General features: G+C 34.8%; 1 protein-coding gene across 1 annotated transcript in view; it reads right to left on the reverse strand.

Moving 5' to 3' along the window:
- Positions 1 to 15302, reverse strand: part of HOOK1 (hook microtubule-tethering protein 1) — an 88662-nt gene that overhangs the window by 36887 nt on the left and 36473 nt on the right. Inside the window, exons 4-8 of the mRNA XM_006862485.1 lie at positions 13282 to 13332; positions 11982 to 12114; positions 9111 to 9178; positions 7627 to 7689; positions 5251 to 5334 (exon numbers count right to left, since the gene is read on the reverse strand). Coding sequence (XP_006862547.1) covers positions 5251 to 5334; positions 7627 to 7689; positions 9111 to 9178; positions 11982 to 12114; positions 13282 to 13332 — 399 coding nt within the window. The remainder of the gene's footprint in view (positions 1 to 5250; positions 5335 to 7626; positions 7690 to 9110; positions 9179 to 11981; positions 12115 to 13281; positions 13333 to 15302) is intronic.

Raw genomic sequence — 15302 nt, forward strand, 5'->3', positions numbered from 1 at the left:
TGGGTTGGCATTACACAAGAAGGGGGAGAGGAACAGAAGAACAAGGCTGATGGGAGAACAGTTAGGCAGGTTCCCATAGGCTAAGTGGGAAAGAGGTAAATGATGATGTACGTACAACCTTGGAATAACAGGGCTTTGGGATACAGGGATTGGTTTGAAAGGGTAAAAGAGGGGAATAATGTTAGAATGTTTGACTGTCTTTTGAATCTTGGTTTCCCTTGCCTACCAATGTGAAACAGACACTTGGGGGGTGGGCGATGAATAGCCAGAAACATCACAATAGCAAGCTTGTAAGCCCGTCTTCAGCCTATAACTGATTGGAATACCTTAAAAGGGGCTAGAAATTGCCCAGTAAAAGAGACCTCCTGTGGAGATTTTGCATTGCATAAGACCATAGGTGGAATCCAGAACCCCATCCAGAATTGTCTGAGGTGGGAAATTTCCACTGGAAAGACCAGTAGACCATCCTAGAGCGGTTAGAAGAACAGAAAATACTTTGTGAAGACAGACCAGCAAAAAATCAGAAACAATAATGGCAGTATGATTGATTACTACAAGAACAAGTAAGCTGTTCACCCGGAAGCCATCAAGGCAAGTGGTCGGGTCCCCTCAGAGCAAACTCCATTCCAAGACTAAGACTCAAAGGGAATACACAAGCAGCAATGTGGTCTGGCTGGTGACCACGTTAGTCACCAATAATGGGAAGAGGGAGAAAAAACAGCAATGAAGTTGGGATCTAAGTCCAACCACAGTCAACAGATTCCTGTGAACCCGGGTGGAGACCTGGATGGCCAGCAGTTACAGCAAGACCTGGGGACTCCAGGGCCCAGAGGTAGCGATATGGCCACAGAGGACTAGAGCAGAGAATGAAGCATCCAACTGATATGAAGTGAGGGGAGATGCACAAGAACACCCATACTTGTAGATAGTACCCACTGGACCTGGCTTTGATGGCTGGATGATCAGAACTTGACTAGGGGAAGAATGAAGAGGGAAGAAGAAAAAAAAAAAAAAAAGAGTAACCCACTACAATCTGATGAACACCTATATATATGGCTGTAGTAGCTCAAAAAAGGGAACAAATCCTTACAGTAAGGGTCACTTCCACCCCCTTGGTTGACAGGGATGGGCTAGTTAGACATTGTTTTTGTTGTTGTTAGATGACATTGAGGCGGTACCAACCCACAGCAACCTGTGCACCGCAGAACAAAACACTGCCCAATCCTGGGCCAACCTCACTACTGTTGCCATGCTTGAGTTCACTGATGCTGCCACTTGGCCAATCCATCTCGCTGGGGTTCTTCCTCTTTTTCTCTGACCCTCCACCTTACCAAACATGATCTCCTTCTCTAGTGACTGGTCCCTCCTGATAATATGTCCGAAGTATGAGAGACGAAGTTTGGCCATCCTGGCCTCCAAGGAGCCCTCTGGCTGCATTTCTTCCAAATGGATCTATTGGTTATTTTGGCAGCCCCATGACACTTTCAATATTCTCCTTCAACACCATAACTCAAAAGCATCAATTCTTCTACGGTCTTCCTTATTCATTTTGCATGTATATGAGGTTACTGAAAATACCGTGGCTTGAGTCAGGTGCACCTTAGTCCTCAAGCTGACACCTTTGCTCTTCAACACTTTAAAAAGGTCTTGCGCAGCAGATTTGCCTGATTCAAAACAATGTTTTATTTCTTGACTGCTGCTTCCAGGAGTGTTGACAGTTGATCCAACAAGAATGAAATCCTTGACAACTTCAATCTTTTCTCCGTTGATAAGAATGTTGTTTATTGGTTCAGTGGTGAGGATTTTTATTTTTCTGACATTGAGATGTAATCCATATCGAAGACTGTGCCCTTTGATCTTCATCAGTAAATGTTTTAAGTCCTCTTCACTTTCAGCAAACAAGGTTGTATCATCTGCATATCACAGGTTGTTAAAGAGTCTTCCTCCAATCCTGATGCCACGTTTTTCTTCATATAACCCAGCTTCTCAGATTATTTGCTCAGCATACAGGTCAAATTAGTATGGTGAAAGATTGTTGCACATCTTTCTTAATTTTAAAACATTCAGTGTTTCCATGTTCTGTTCGAACAACTGCTTCTTCTTTGTCCATGTACAGATTCCCCATGAGTACAATTAAGTGTCCTGGAATACTAATACTTTGCAATGTTGTCCATAGCTTGTCATGATCCACACAATCGAAAGCCTTTGCATAGTCAATAAAGTGCAGGTAAACATCTTTCTGATATTCTCTGTTTTTAGCCAAGATCCATTGGACATCAGCAAACTTAAAGACATTGGATACCCAAAATGCCAGGGGTGGGGGAGGCCTATAAAAGCAAGAAGTGCCTGGCTTATAAGCTTTCAAGAGGGAGCCAAGTTCCAGACAGGGCAGGGGTAGGTAGAACCTCTACTGAATGATTTCAATCTGTTGGGACAGAGCTGGTGAAAGGAAATGGGGATAAGACTCCTGTGGTACAATAGTAAATAATTGCCATCAGGACTAACTGTGAGCGTCAGAAACGTAGAGGTAGATGTTTTTTGACAAAAGGAGAAGAGTGATTAATTTTGCATCCCAGGAGCAGTGGTCCCTGGGACCATCAAGTGAGAAGAGCATAGAACAGGACCCTACTCGGAGAGGCAGTGAAGCCAGGCATGGAGACAGAGATGATGACATGGACAGATGGAATGGCTGGGGACACGGGACTCAGGAAGGGGGTGGAGCTATGTGCTTACAGCCAGGGGGCAGGCCTGTGGGGTGTATCCTTTGGTTATTTGATGATGCATACAGGGGACTGTAATCATTGCAATGAAACGAAATATGATAGGATGAATGTGAAGCTTATGTTCTCCCATGTAAACCCACATAATTTACAATAAAAACTTAGAAAAAAATAAAAAGCAGTGCTCAGGAAGCAGCAGTCAAGAAATGAAAGTGTATTGTACTGGTTAAATCTCCTGCAAAAAAATCTATGTGAAGTGACAACAAGCAAAGATTTCACTTTTAGGACTAGGGCATGCCTGACCCAAGCCATGATACATGTGAAAGTTGAACAAGTAAAGAAAGCTGGTATCTTTGAATTATGGTACTGGAGAAGCATATAGAATACTGAAGACTGAAGCAAACTGTCTTGGAAGAAATACAGCCAGAAGTGAGGATAGTTAAATCTTAGTCTTGTATACTTTGGACAAGTTATCAGAAAAGGCAAGTCCCTGGAGAAGGATATCATGTTTGATAAAACAGAAGGTCGGTGGGAAAGAGAAAAACCCTCAAAGATGGAGTGATACAATGGCTACAATTTTGGGCTCGAGCACAGCAAGGATTATGAGGTTGGCACAGGACTAGGGAGTATTTCCTTGTTGTACATAGGTAGCTATGACTTGGAACCAATTAGATGGCACCTAACAATAACATTGTTACTTGCAATATTACTGGACAGGTTTTCTATTTCTGCTTTCAACACAAATAAATGTGTTGTTATTAGGTGCCATCGAGTTGGTACCGACTCATAGCGACTCTATGCACAACAGAACGAAACACTGCCTGGTCCTGGGCCAACCTCACAACTGTTGCCACACTTAGATGTAACTAATTCATCCCAGTTATAAAACTGCATATTGACCAAATGAGGTTATAATGGGAATTTAAAAGCAAATGACTGCTTTAGATAAAGTTCAGGCAAGTTATAAATATTATCTTCAAAGCGAAGAATAGAAAGGCTGAGGAATCTGTCCCTAGGTAAACTAGGTGAGAAAACATTTTTTTGGCAAATATCCATCTCCCCATGCAGATAGTTTAGTGATTACCTGTCACGTATAATGCTAAATGTACAATCCTTGAGTGTTGGAAATATTGATTACCCAGACCCATTTCTCTAGATAGTTGTCTCATTTTGCAAAGACAATGCTACCACAACCCTACTTTCCTCTCTTCCTATTTTTCAGAAAATCCACTCTTAGCTCATTATTTGAGGGGGAAAAAAAAAGAGTAATTTAAATACAACATATTAGGAGAGTATACTTTATCTTAAAAAGTGAACTTTTTTTTTCCAAGGCTGGTTATCTAACTTTCACATTTGTATTTTCATGTAACTATAACAATAGGTACAAAGACATTCAGAGTGTTTGTGTGCCAGGCCCTGCTTTAAGTACTCTGCATATACAAGGGGCTTCAAAGAGTTTGTAAAAAAAAAAATGTTATCGTTTAATTCCATTTTTCCATGAACTTTTAAAGCATCTTCATATTAATTCAGGCAGTGTATACTTTGGGAGATATATACCATCATCACTTCATTTTTCAAAAGTGAAAACGAAAACAAAAGAGAAATTTTCCTGAGAGTATACAATCAGCTGGAAACAAGGTCTAGTCTTAATATATGTAGCCTGGTCAATAGTCTAGACACCCCTTGATCTCTAACTGCTGTCTTCTGTGCATGTTTGTTTGCTTGCACGTATGTATGGACATGTGTGAATAAAATATAATATAAACACACACAAAGCAAACAGATTTATTGGGTATCAGGCACTTCTAATTTATATTACACAACTTGCCTCATTTAATATTCATAAACACCCTATGAAGCTGTTCCTTTAATTCGTCCACTTTACAGAAAGAAAACTAAGGCTTCATCAAGTAGTTGGAATTCTACAATTAGAATTATTCTTTTGATTACTTTTTTCTGAGGGGCAGGAAATAGACCAACAATTTTCAACTCAGAGGAAAATAATTATGGCACTCACACTTGAATACTGAAAGCCTATGTAAGTCAAAAACTATTGCTAGTAGTGTTCCTGGTCAGACATTCACAGGTTTACTCCAAACAAAACATGCTTAGACATGTCTCTTCAATCACAGTGGATGATTGCAGACAGTAATACTTAGTCTCATAAGGGTGCCTTCAAAAAACTGTCCAAACAAAATAGTTGAGGGAATGTGCTGGGCTAGTTAAATTCAAGGCAGAGAGGTCAGCTCAGAAGATTACAGCAACTGTTTCTGGGATCCCAAAGGGGTCAACCTTGATGAATTTTCTCAGTATTTTTCCTTAATAAAGGTGTTTGTGATTTTGTAGTAGTTTTTTACTTACTCCTCTACAACAAATCTTCTTAATGATTTCTCCATATAATGAAATCCAGTCTCCAAAGCACTATGCCAACTAATTGGTTAACATATAAGTAAATAAATATATATATTTATTTATTTTTGGTAAATTACTCCCCTTCCTCTCTGCCCCAAACTGGATCCCTTTTCCATACCTGCATATCTAGTTCTTGGCATCTCTGCCTCAGTTCTTCTTTTTCTGCTAGTGCTTCCTGAAGCTCTTCCAAGGCCCTTTTAAGCTAAAATGCAAAATGTTCCCGTTTTAGTGAATCATGTTTTGACGCAAATAAAACATATACTTTTCTCACAACACACATATACGCTGACACTGGAAATTAATTTTTAAATTTGCTTTTTAGCATATTTGTCTTAAATTGTTATCTTTGTACAAACAATATTTACAGAGATTCATTAACATTCATGAGTAAGATTCTATAAGGGGGAAAAAAGTAAATCCATGTGAAATATTTAATCAAAAAAGTTGTAATGGAAGCACTGTTTCACTTCAGCACACAAAAATTAAGAAAGAACATAGCTTTTTAAAATTTAAACAAATCTACTGAAAACTATTTTTTCCCTCTCTTTTTACTTTGTTGTTGTTGAGAATATACACAGCAAAACATAGACTATTTCAACTGTCCTACATGCACAATTCAGTGACACTGATTGTATTATTCAAATTGTACAACCATTCTCACTCTCATTTTCTGAGTTGCTCCTTCTTCATTATCACAAACTCACTGCCCCTAAGTTTCCTATCTAAACTTTTGTGTTACTATTGTCAATATTATCCCATACAAGTCGTTCTCAAAAAAGCATAATGTTTAAGACAGTTATGCTAAAGTATTTTCACTAGTTGAGCTAAACTATTGTTTGGTTTTAAGAATTCTGGGACTATTTTTGGTTTAAGGTATAAAGACTGTATCAGGGGAATAGTTTCATGGTTCGTCCAGCTTTCACAGCTCCACAAAGTCTGGAGTCCATGAGGATTTGAAATTCTAGTCTATATTTTCCACCTTTTGATCAGGACTCTTCTCTAGAATCTTTGATCAAAATGTTCAGTAATGGTACCATACAGTTTCTGTTGGTTTCATGCCAAAGGAGGCAGCGGTTTCTGGAGGCACCATCCATGTCCTCCTCCTATTCCTGACTCTCCTTCCTTGTTACTCCAGGTGAATAGAGCACAATTGTTGTGCCCTGGATTACCATCTAGCAAGCTTTTAAGAACTTAGAGAGTATTCAACATACTAGGAGATAGAACAGAGACACTGAATATTTTATTAGGCCAATTAACTGGGATGTTCCATGAAAGCATGACCCTAAATTACCATAGTAAACAGGTTTGGGGTGTATAAATGTAGCCTCAGCAGCTATTCTCGCTCTTTTGTTTCTTGGTCATTGTTGTAAATATGTCTATCGCATAATTTTCATCAATTCAATTTTTTATACTTTAGAACCCATAAACAGCAATTACAATAATTGGCTATGCAACCCTACTTGTAATCAATGCAATCTGAAAAACTTTTTTCAACTTTCCATAAGTGTTAAGATGACTGGTGGCACTGCTCATGAAGAAACAGAGATTCCAAAATATTTACAACAGAAAAAATACTTGACCTCTTCTGTTACTCTTTCCTCTATACCCCAAATTGTGTTATAACATTGTATTCAACATTATATTATGTATGTCTCTCCTTCCACTCTCCCCATATAAAATAGTAATGTAATACAAGCTCAATGCCATCCAGTGAATTTAGACTTATAGCATCTTATAGGACAAAGCAGAACTGCTCCATAGGGTTTCCAAGGTGATAAGCCTTTGGAAGCAGATTGCCTTATCTTTTTCCTGTGGAGTTGGCTGGTGGCTTAGAACCACCCAATCTTTTGATTAGTAACTCAACTCTTCAACCCACTGCACCACCAAGGCCATTCTATAATGAGGGAAGGAGCCTTAAGTGCAGGGTCTCTGTGCTGTTTCACTTCAGTATCATGAGAAATTACATCTACAACAACTCCAATTATATTATGTTACTGCATAAACCAAAATTTAGCTTGCCTTTTTAACTATCTACTGTTTAGTTACATAACCACATCACCAAAGATGTATTCCACATGTCAGAAGGACAGTTCAATCATACTCAACTCTTTCACCACGATCACAAAATATCTGGAGACTGATACCATTTGCATTCATAAAAGAATACATACTAATAACCCAATTGGAATGACAGAGTGGAAGAAATCATTTAAATTTCATGGAAGAACTCTGTATTAGGGGTGGGGACATATAAGCCCTCGAAATCATTTGGTATGGTCCTGCCAAGACAACTGCAGGTGGGACTTGAAAGTCTATAAATGTAAGAGCTTTTTTAACAGCAACACAAATGTACATTAAGTGGTTACAAATATCCAAATGGCCCATGGCAAAAAAAAAGGTTCCCCGCCCTGCCCTATATAAACCCTATGATAGTAACTGACAGCAGAACTGTATCACTGTTTTCAACATTTTCCTGACATAGTGACATACTCACCTGCTGCTCTAATTCTCCAACAGCATCATTTGTAGAAGAGTTTAATATTTCTTTACTCATCAACTAGGAATTAAAATAGTAAAGTTAAATAAAAATAATATGTTTCTACTGTAAAAGCACACTTATTGAATGGGCAGTAAAATCATTTACATTTAGTTTTTCCTTGTTTTAAACTGACCTGCAAAACATTGCTCAAACAATTATTTGTTAGAGGGTAAAGCTGAAAAATAAAATGTTCACACTGTGGATTAGTGAAGACACTGTATGTAAAGGAGGCTTTACGTATGTAGATGGATTTTAAATACGTTTGTATGGAAAATTACAAACCAAGTTCTAAAAAGTAAATTACTATTTACTGAACACTTAACTTAAAAGAAAATGTCTCACATGGCATATAAATCAATAATTTTAAAATAGAGCCTTAAAATGATTTATTTGAGAAGTTACTCTAAAAGTGGGAGTTATGTTATACAGACCCCTCCAAAAAAATCCCATAAAATAATTTCTGCACAGGAATGACAGATTTATTTATATGTGATACTTTTAAGTCCAAACCAGCAATACAAACTCAAAACATACAGACTGATGAAGTCGTTTATGTCTTCCTCTAGAACATGACCATTCAAGTTGTGTTTTTCCTCACTGTTTCATTTTAGCCTTCTACTTTGATTTAAAGGAGCTCTGGTAGCGTAGTGGTTACGAATCAGGCTGCGAACCACAAGATCAGCAGTTCGAAACTACCAGCTGTTTCATGGGAGAAAGATGAGGCTTTCTGCTCCTGTAAAGATTTACAACTTTGGAAACCCTGTACAACAGGGTCGCTATGAGTCGAAACTGACTCCACAGCACATAACCAACCAACCAACCAACCTAGATTTAAAGAACCAGTCATCTGAGTCACAAACTGTGAATCCTTTTCACTTAACCTGGAATAGTCGACTGGCTTCAATTCAGGTCACTTGGCTCCAAAACCTAAATACCCCAATACTTTCTCATAGACCTGACATGTTGGCAATGCATTTGATGCATATAAGCTTTGAAATCTCAGAAAAGATTACTCTAACTGAATGAAAAACAAGAATAAAAAAATTCTATCTGATTTGAACTTGTTTATCCTGCTTTGTTGAAGTTATTTAAAGGAGCTTAATATTAGTTTGGAGTTCTGGTGTGGCGCTGTGAGTTAATGCACCAGACTGCAAAGCCATTTGAACTGCAAGGTCGGCAGTTCAAGCTCACCTGAGATGCTCCTTGGAAACCCAATATAGGGTCGCTATGGGTCGAAACTGACTTGACAGCACTTAACAACAACAACAATATTAGTTTATCAACTGGCTTTTAAAATATAGAGATATTAAAACTAAATCTGAAAGTTTTTAGAACTATTTTGGATAAACAGAAAAATAAACATTCATAAAACATACTCAAAGAGTTTCATATAATTTGGTTTAGAATTATCATGCATATGTGAGTCTGATAAAACCTACCTCTTGGATAGCAGTCATGACCACATGCTGAACAGACTCTTCCAATGTCATTATATTTTGAATATGCTCTGATTAAAAAAAAATAAGATCTAAAATAAATCCACTCATTACCCACAGTACCTAGTCCAGTCACTTAATAGAGCTTCAAAAATCATTTACCACAAATAACTCATCTCTAAAAACAAACAAGCAGTATAGAAAATATTCACATAAACACTTTTTAATGCTTTAATTTTTCTAAAAAAAGAAAATCTCTTTTTTTTTTAAGGAAGAAATTTCAAGACATTGCAGTGATCTTAAAACAATTCTGAATGACTTATCTTTTGTTAAATATTCTATATTACTACTATATGAATTCAGAAGTGACCACCTTAAACTTTAGGACCAGAAAGTTACACTGTACCACCCTACTTAGTTCATTCCCAAAAGTGTCCTAGAGAAGGGAAGGACATGGCCTCCTGTAAACAGCTATTCAACTGTCTGTCTGCAAGGACAGCCTTCTAGTATATCCCAAACACATGAATTACAGCAGGTCTGTCCCAGTTAAGAAATGAGGGATCCTGAGAAAGAGTCCTTCATAACTTTGAAGATTTAAATCCATGTCAACTGTATATTCTCTCATAGACATTTTAAGGGCTTATCATATTTTAATAGATTTTTTTGTTTGCTTTGTTTCATTTTTTAATGATTCTTCTACAGGAAACTGAGCTTATCATATTCTAATAGTTTTTTGTTTATTTGTTTCCTTTGTTTTATTTTTTAATGATTCTTCTACAGGAAACTGAGCTTATCATATTCTAATAGTTTTTTGTTTATTTGTTTCCTTTGTTTTATTTTTTAATGATTCTTCTACAGGAAACTTCTAAAAGTTCTAGAGACCCTCAATTTAACTGTGAAGTCAAGAACTGGACATAGATTCTGGAGTGTACCTGACCACTAAGTATTATGAACATGATTGAAAAAAACAAACAAAAAACGTAGAGAAGGCACAGCCATAATGAATGGCTTCATTTAACTGCATTTATTTTTGTACTATACAGTATTTAAAGACTTCTGAAACCTTCTTAAAAATAATCATTTCCCTCACAAAGATAAACAGTATCGTTAACCCATTCATTCTTTCAAGACTGAAATTGTTGCAGTACTTTTATCCATTTCAAAAATCCATTATTCCTTAGAAACACATGGTGTGGAAGCTGTTATGTGTCCTGGATTTGTTTTAAATTTTAATTAAATAAATTAAATTTACAAGTTTTGTTTTTAATTTAATTTCTTTCTCCTAAAAATTAAGAAGCTATTCAAATACCTTCAAAAATAAATCCTTAGAGATAATCGTATATATTTTTTATAAACAGTGAAAACGAAAGTGTCTTTTATTACTTGCTATACTTTTTACTTATATATCGAGGAACTGAATTGCCATTTAAAAATCTGAAAGCAAAATTGCTAGATAATGCTTAAAATTGAATCATAAAAACACTACATTATCATATCAGAGCAAGTAGGATGCAACAGAAAAATTACTTCAAGGGAAAATTAAAATTAAAATGTCATAGAGAAAAAAAGAAAAGCTAAATATTAATGAACCATGTGCCCAATTCAAGTTGATCGAGGTAAGGCATGGAAAAAGAAAATAAATAGTAGAATAAAAAAGATTCAAGGTAAAAAATTAGCTCTATGAAAAATATTGACATAGGAAGATTTATTAAGCAAAAAAAAAAGTTCCAAATAGTTAGAAATTTAAATATGAAAATTTAAAAGATCAAAATTCTAACAGAAAATTACTAGATTTATAAATGAATTAGTTGAAATCTATGATTCAACATGCAAGGAAGTTTTAACTTTCCATAAATAAGCAAATTGTTCCTTATTTTTATGAAAAATGCAATATGTATAATTTTGGCTTTATAAGTGAGGAATAAATGCCTATGGGGAAGTACTGACTTGGTGTGCAACAAATGAATGACAGCAATGGATTAATATCCTGTACTGACACCCACCCCTCTACGTTTTAACTGAGAAGCTACATCTGATTTCAGACTGTCATTCTTCTCTCCTTTCTGAATCTGTTCTTATTGAATTATTCTGTCTCATATGCTTTCCTCACTAATTGGATAAGGTTTCTAAGGTGCTAAATAAAAGTATTTTGCAAATTTACATAAAATATTCTGTTATAAAGGTGATAAACTACAGAATTAAATTTTGAAAAACCATGGAAATAATATCAGTACTAAAAATCTCACCATCCAGACTGATGTAAACCCCGGAAGGAAGCAGATGGACGTTGGCTCTCAGAGTTCATTATTAGATTCTTTTTATGTACCCAGAATCTTTTGTACTCAACAAGATATGAATAGCTATGTACGTGTTCACCAATATAATGAGCCAACTGTATTTATATCATCACACTGGTTATCTGGTCTGATCACGCCTACTGAAATTTGGTAGATGTTCTTCTGATAAAAGCAGAACAATATCAGAAGAATCCTGGATTACAATTAGGTGATGCGTATGTATTTTTGGAAAACTGAAATAACCTAAAGTTCGATCTCAGAGCTTCAATAATGAATCAAAATCACTAAGTAAAATGTATGGAGTATCCACTGTATCCTAAACACTAAGTATATTTATTATAAGAGTGAGACATAAAGTAAAATGCAGGCAATTTAGACGCTGAATAGAAACCTTGAAATCCAGATAGAAATGGGATACTCAAGATACAAGGTTTTCTTAAGCAGAGCTACGCTGGAATTCAAGTCTTTTGACTTACATTCCAAGGTGTTTCTAAAAACTTAAATAGTAAATCTGTTTGCCTCTTCATACAGCAATATAGGTTGTTTTTAGAATCTGGAATGACTGAAATCTATTTACCTTGCTTCTTTTCACAATTAACGGCACAACCTAAAATTAGCTGGAGCAATCTCCCAAGTTCTACAGAATCTGAACATTCAGTTATTTGGTTTAAATCAGGGATGAGTTCTTCAGATATCTGCTGCCCCAAAAACTGCAATATCAAACAATTAGTTAGGATCACTCATTTATTTAGGTGACAAAGACATTAATTACAATGGATTATCACAAGGGAACTGAACTATACACAGGTTCAAAGACAGACTCAGATATATTAACAAATGATAAACCCATGATTATTGATTAAAACAAGTTAGCGATCTTCTGTCAACCTCTTAAATTTTTGAGTTAACAACCAAAAGTAGTTAAAACAGTTTTATGCCAAATATCATCTGATAACAGTCAAAAAGATCAATTTAACTTAAGGAAAGAGGCCCTGGCCTGATCTGCCTGACAAAATTTATGATTTTCTGTTACATAATGACAGATTTATATTGTTAAAGGACAGACATAATATCTTGAAATATAATCAGTGACTACTGAAATACAATATAAACTGTCCAACTTTTATAAACATTAACAACTTATAAGATTAATCTTTCTTGGCCTTCTGTTTCATGTTTTTAACTAATTAATAATTTTGTTGGCATTTATAAAAGCTTCAAAATGTACACCAGGCATTAATACATTGAAAATTTTCAGAGTTCTCTCAAAAAATTTTGGGATGAATTATATAACTTTAAAAGATAAAAATAGAATGTATTTAGTAGCAAAAGCAAATAAAAATGTTTTGATTATTAAGCAATACGCTGCCTAAAAAGATTTTTGTTATGTCAAGTAACTCCTCTAGACTACTTTTTGTCATTGGGATAATGAACGACTATGACTTTAATACTATATCCATTTAGCTATTTTTCTTTTCCAATTCACTCGCACAAGAAAATCTCACAATATACCTTTGTTGTTGGTTATATGGGAAAGAGATGTCAAAATAAGAGAATGATTTAAATAAAAATTACTTCAATCTAATCATAAAGTCTACTTTGTAGTACTGTATAAAATTAAATCACATAAAAATGAAGGTAACTCTTACTTGAGAAAATATTTTAAGAGTATATATATAAATATCAACATTCATATTATATCTATATACAATATTTACAAATCAATATACTTTCAAAATTTGAATGTTCTAAAAATGGCAACAATATATTGTAATTATGATACAGTAAAATACTATAAACAAAAAAACAAGTAAATTTTCAGTGTAAGTATAATTATCAGAAGCATTTCGTATTTAACAAAGTCATGTTTTTCATACCTCATGATAGTAACTCATAATGCCTTGAAGAACCTTCTTTAAATTGCTAGTCTAATGAGAAAAAAAAGAATAAAAATAAGTCTAATTTGCAATTAATAATAAGAGAAAATTTATGTAAAGGCAAAACATAATGTTTCCTCAATAAAAAAATGAAACCAAAAAAACTTCATGTTAGAATTTTACAAATACATTTTTAAACATCAGAGATTTAAACAGACATAAACTAACAATAAGAAAATCTTGTTTACAAAATACAGTGAGTCACAACAAATTCAAATGTAAGCTTTATAAAGATTTAGGTATAATCATGTCTGCTTCCAATTCTGAGCAACTATTAGGATCTAGACTCACTCTTCTGTTAGAATCAACTAGAAAACATGATAAAACACAAGAAACACTGCTCTTAAACTTTGGATAACAAAAATATAAAATTTCACCTTCTGATCGTAGAAAAACAAAAATAATGAGTATACACCCATTCAACTACTAGTCTCATTTTTACGTCTGAAAGGGATTTTCAAATGGTGGGACAGGGAAGTTGACACTAAACAAAGCCTGATGTTCTTGTTGAGTTGAGGACACAGGCATCAAATGCTCGGGGAGGTCAGAGGCTAGAAACTGCAAGAGAGGCAAGTGAAGTGGTGGAAGCTAAGGAAAAAATTTAAACTGTGTAAGTGGCTCCTTTGACACTCTCATTAAATATCAATTTCCATGTCCCTGAGTTAAACTCATTAAGAATGTAAAAAAAATTACAAAGGAAGAAATATTCCTGAAGACAGTGACCTGGACAATTCTCAAAGGTTACATAGAATCAAGAACTGCTGCCATTTCCAGCAGCCTGAAAGAAAATACTATGATGCCTACACAAAGCACTCACTAGAGACCCTAGAGAGGTCACAACAGTGTACTGAGTATTGCCAAGTGTTAGAGGAAACAGTACTCAAGATCTGCTCCCAAATGGCTTAAAAATAAGGCTTGAAATGATCAGACTAATTCACAAATATCCACTACCAGAACAAAGCTCACACTCTTTAAAGGAATGTAAAAATCTAGTACTCAACACAATTCACAAAATATAGCAACCAATAAAGTAACTACACATGTGGAAAATGTAGACAACTTGAGTAGAAAAATCAGTCAACAAATACAGCTCAAAAAGAAGACACATAAGAACTGGAAGGCAAAAATACTTAAATTGCAAGTTAATAATGTTTAATAACTTAAAGGAAACATTAACATAAGACAGGAAAGTTGCATTCAAAACAAAAATAAAAACTCTAGAGATACAAGAAAGAATATCAAAAATAAAAATTTCACTAGATGAAATTAACAGTAGATTACACATTGCAGAAGTAAATAAAAAGCTAATATAAAGATACAGCAACAAAAACTATCCCAAATATAGACATGAAAGAGACTCAGAAAAATTAACATGCACAAAAGCACTTACACTAAAGTGCTGAAAATAGGCAATCAAGTAGGGAAAAAAAAAAAAAAAAAAAAAAAAAAAAAAAATGCATGATATAAAGGAGAAACAGATAAGAACTGAAGACTTCTCAACAGAAATTCTTCAAACCAGAATACAATAAAATGACATCTTTAAAGAACCGAAAAATACAAACTCCCAACCTGCAATTCTATATTCAGCAAGTATATCTTTCCAAATTGAAGACAAAATCAAGACTTTTTTAATAGGGGGTAAAAAAAGCTAAGACAATTTATTCATTGCCAGCAAATGTGCCCCAGAGAAATGTTAAAGAAAGTTCTTCAGGTAGAAGGAGACCACATAGAAATTTGGAGCAACATAAGAGAATGAGGAACTCAGACAATGTCACAGATGTGAATAAATATGACATTTTTCATCATTTTTAACCTCTTGAAAACAAGTACTTTTTGATTTTTAAAATACATCATGAGAGTTATGCAGAAGTCAAATTTATACCAACAATAGCACAAATAACAGGGCAGAGAAAAAAGAATTGTAAGATACTACATTATATTATAAGGAGCTCTGGTAGCAT

Source organism: Chrysochloris asiatica, unplaced genomic scaffold (assembly GCF_000296735.1).
Source record: "Chrysochloris asiatica unplaced genomic scaffold, ChrAsi1.0 scaffold00048, whole genome shotgun sequence".
Taxonomy (NCBI): domain Eukaryota; kingdom Metazoa; phylum Chordata; class Mammalia; order Afrosoricida; family Chrysochloridae; genus Chrysochloris; species Chrysochloris asiatica.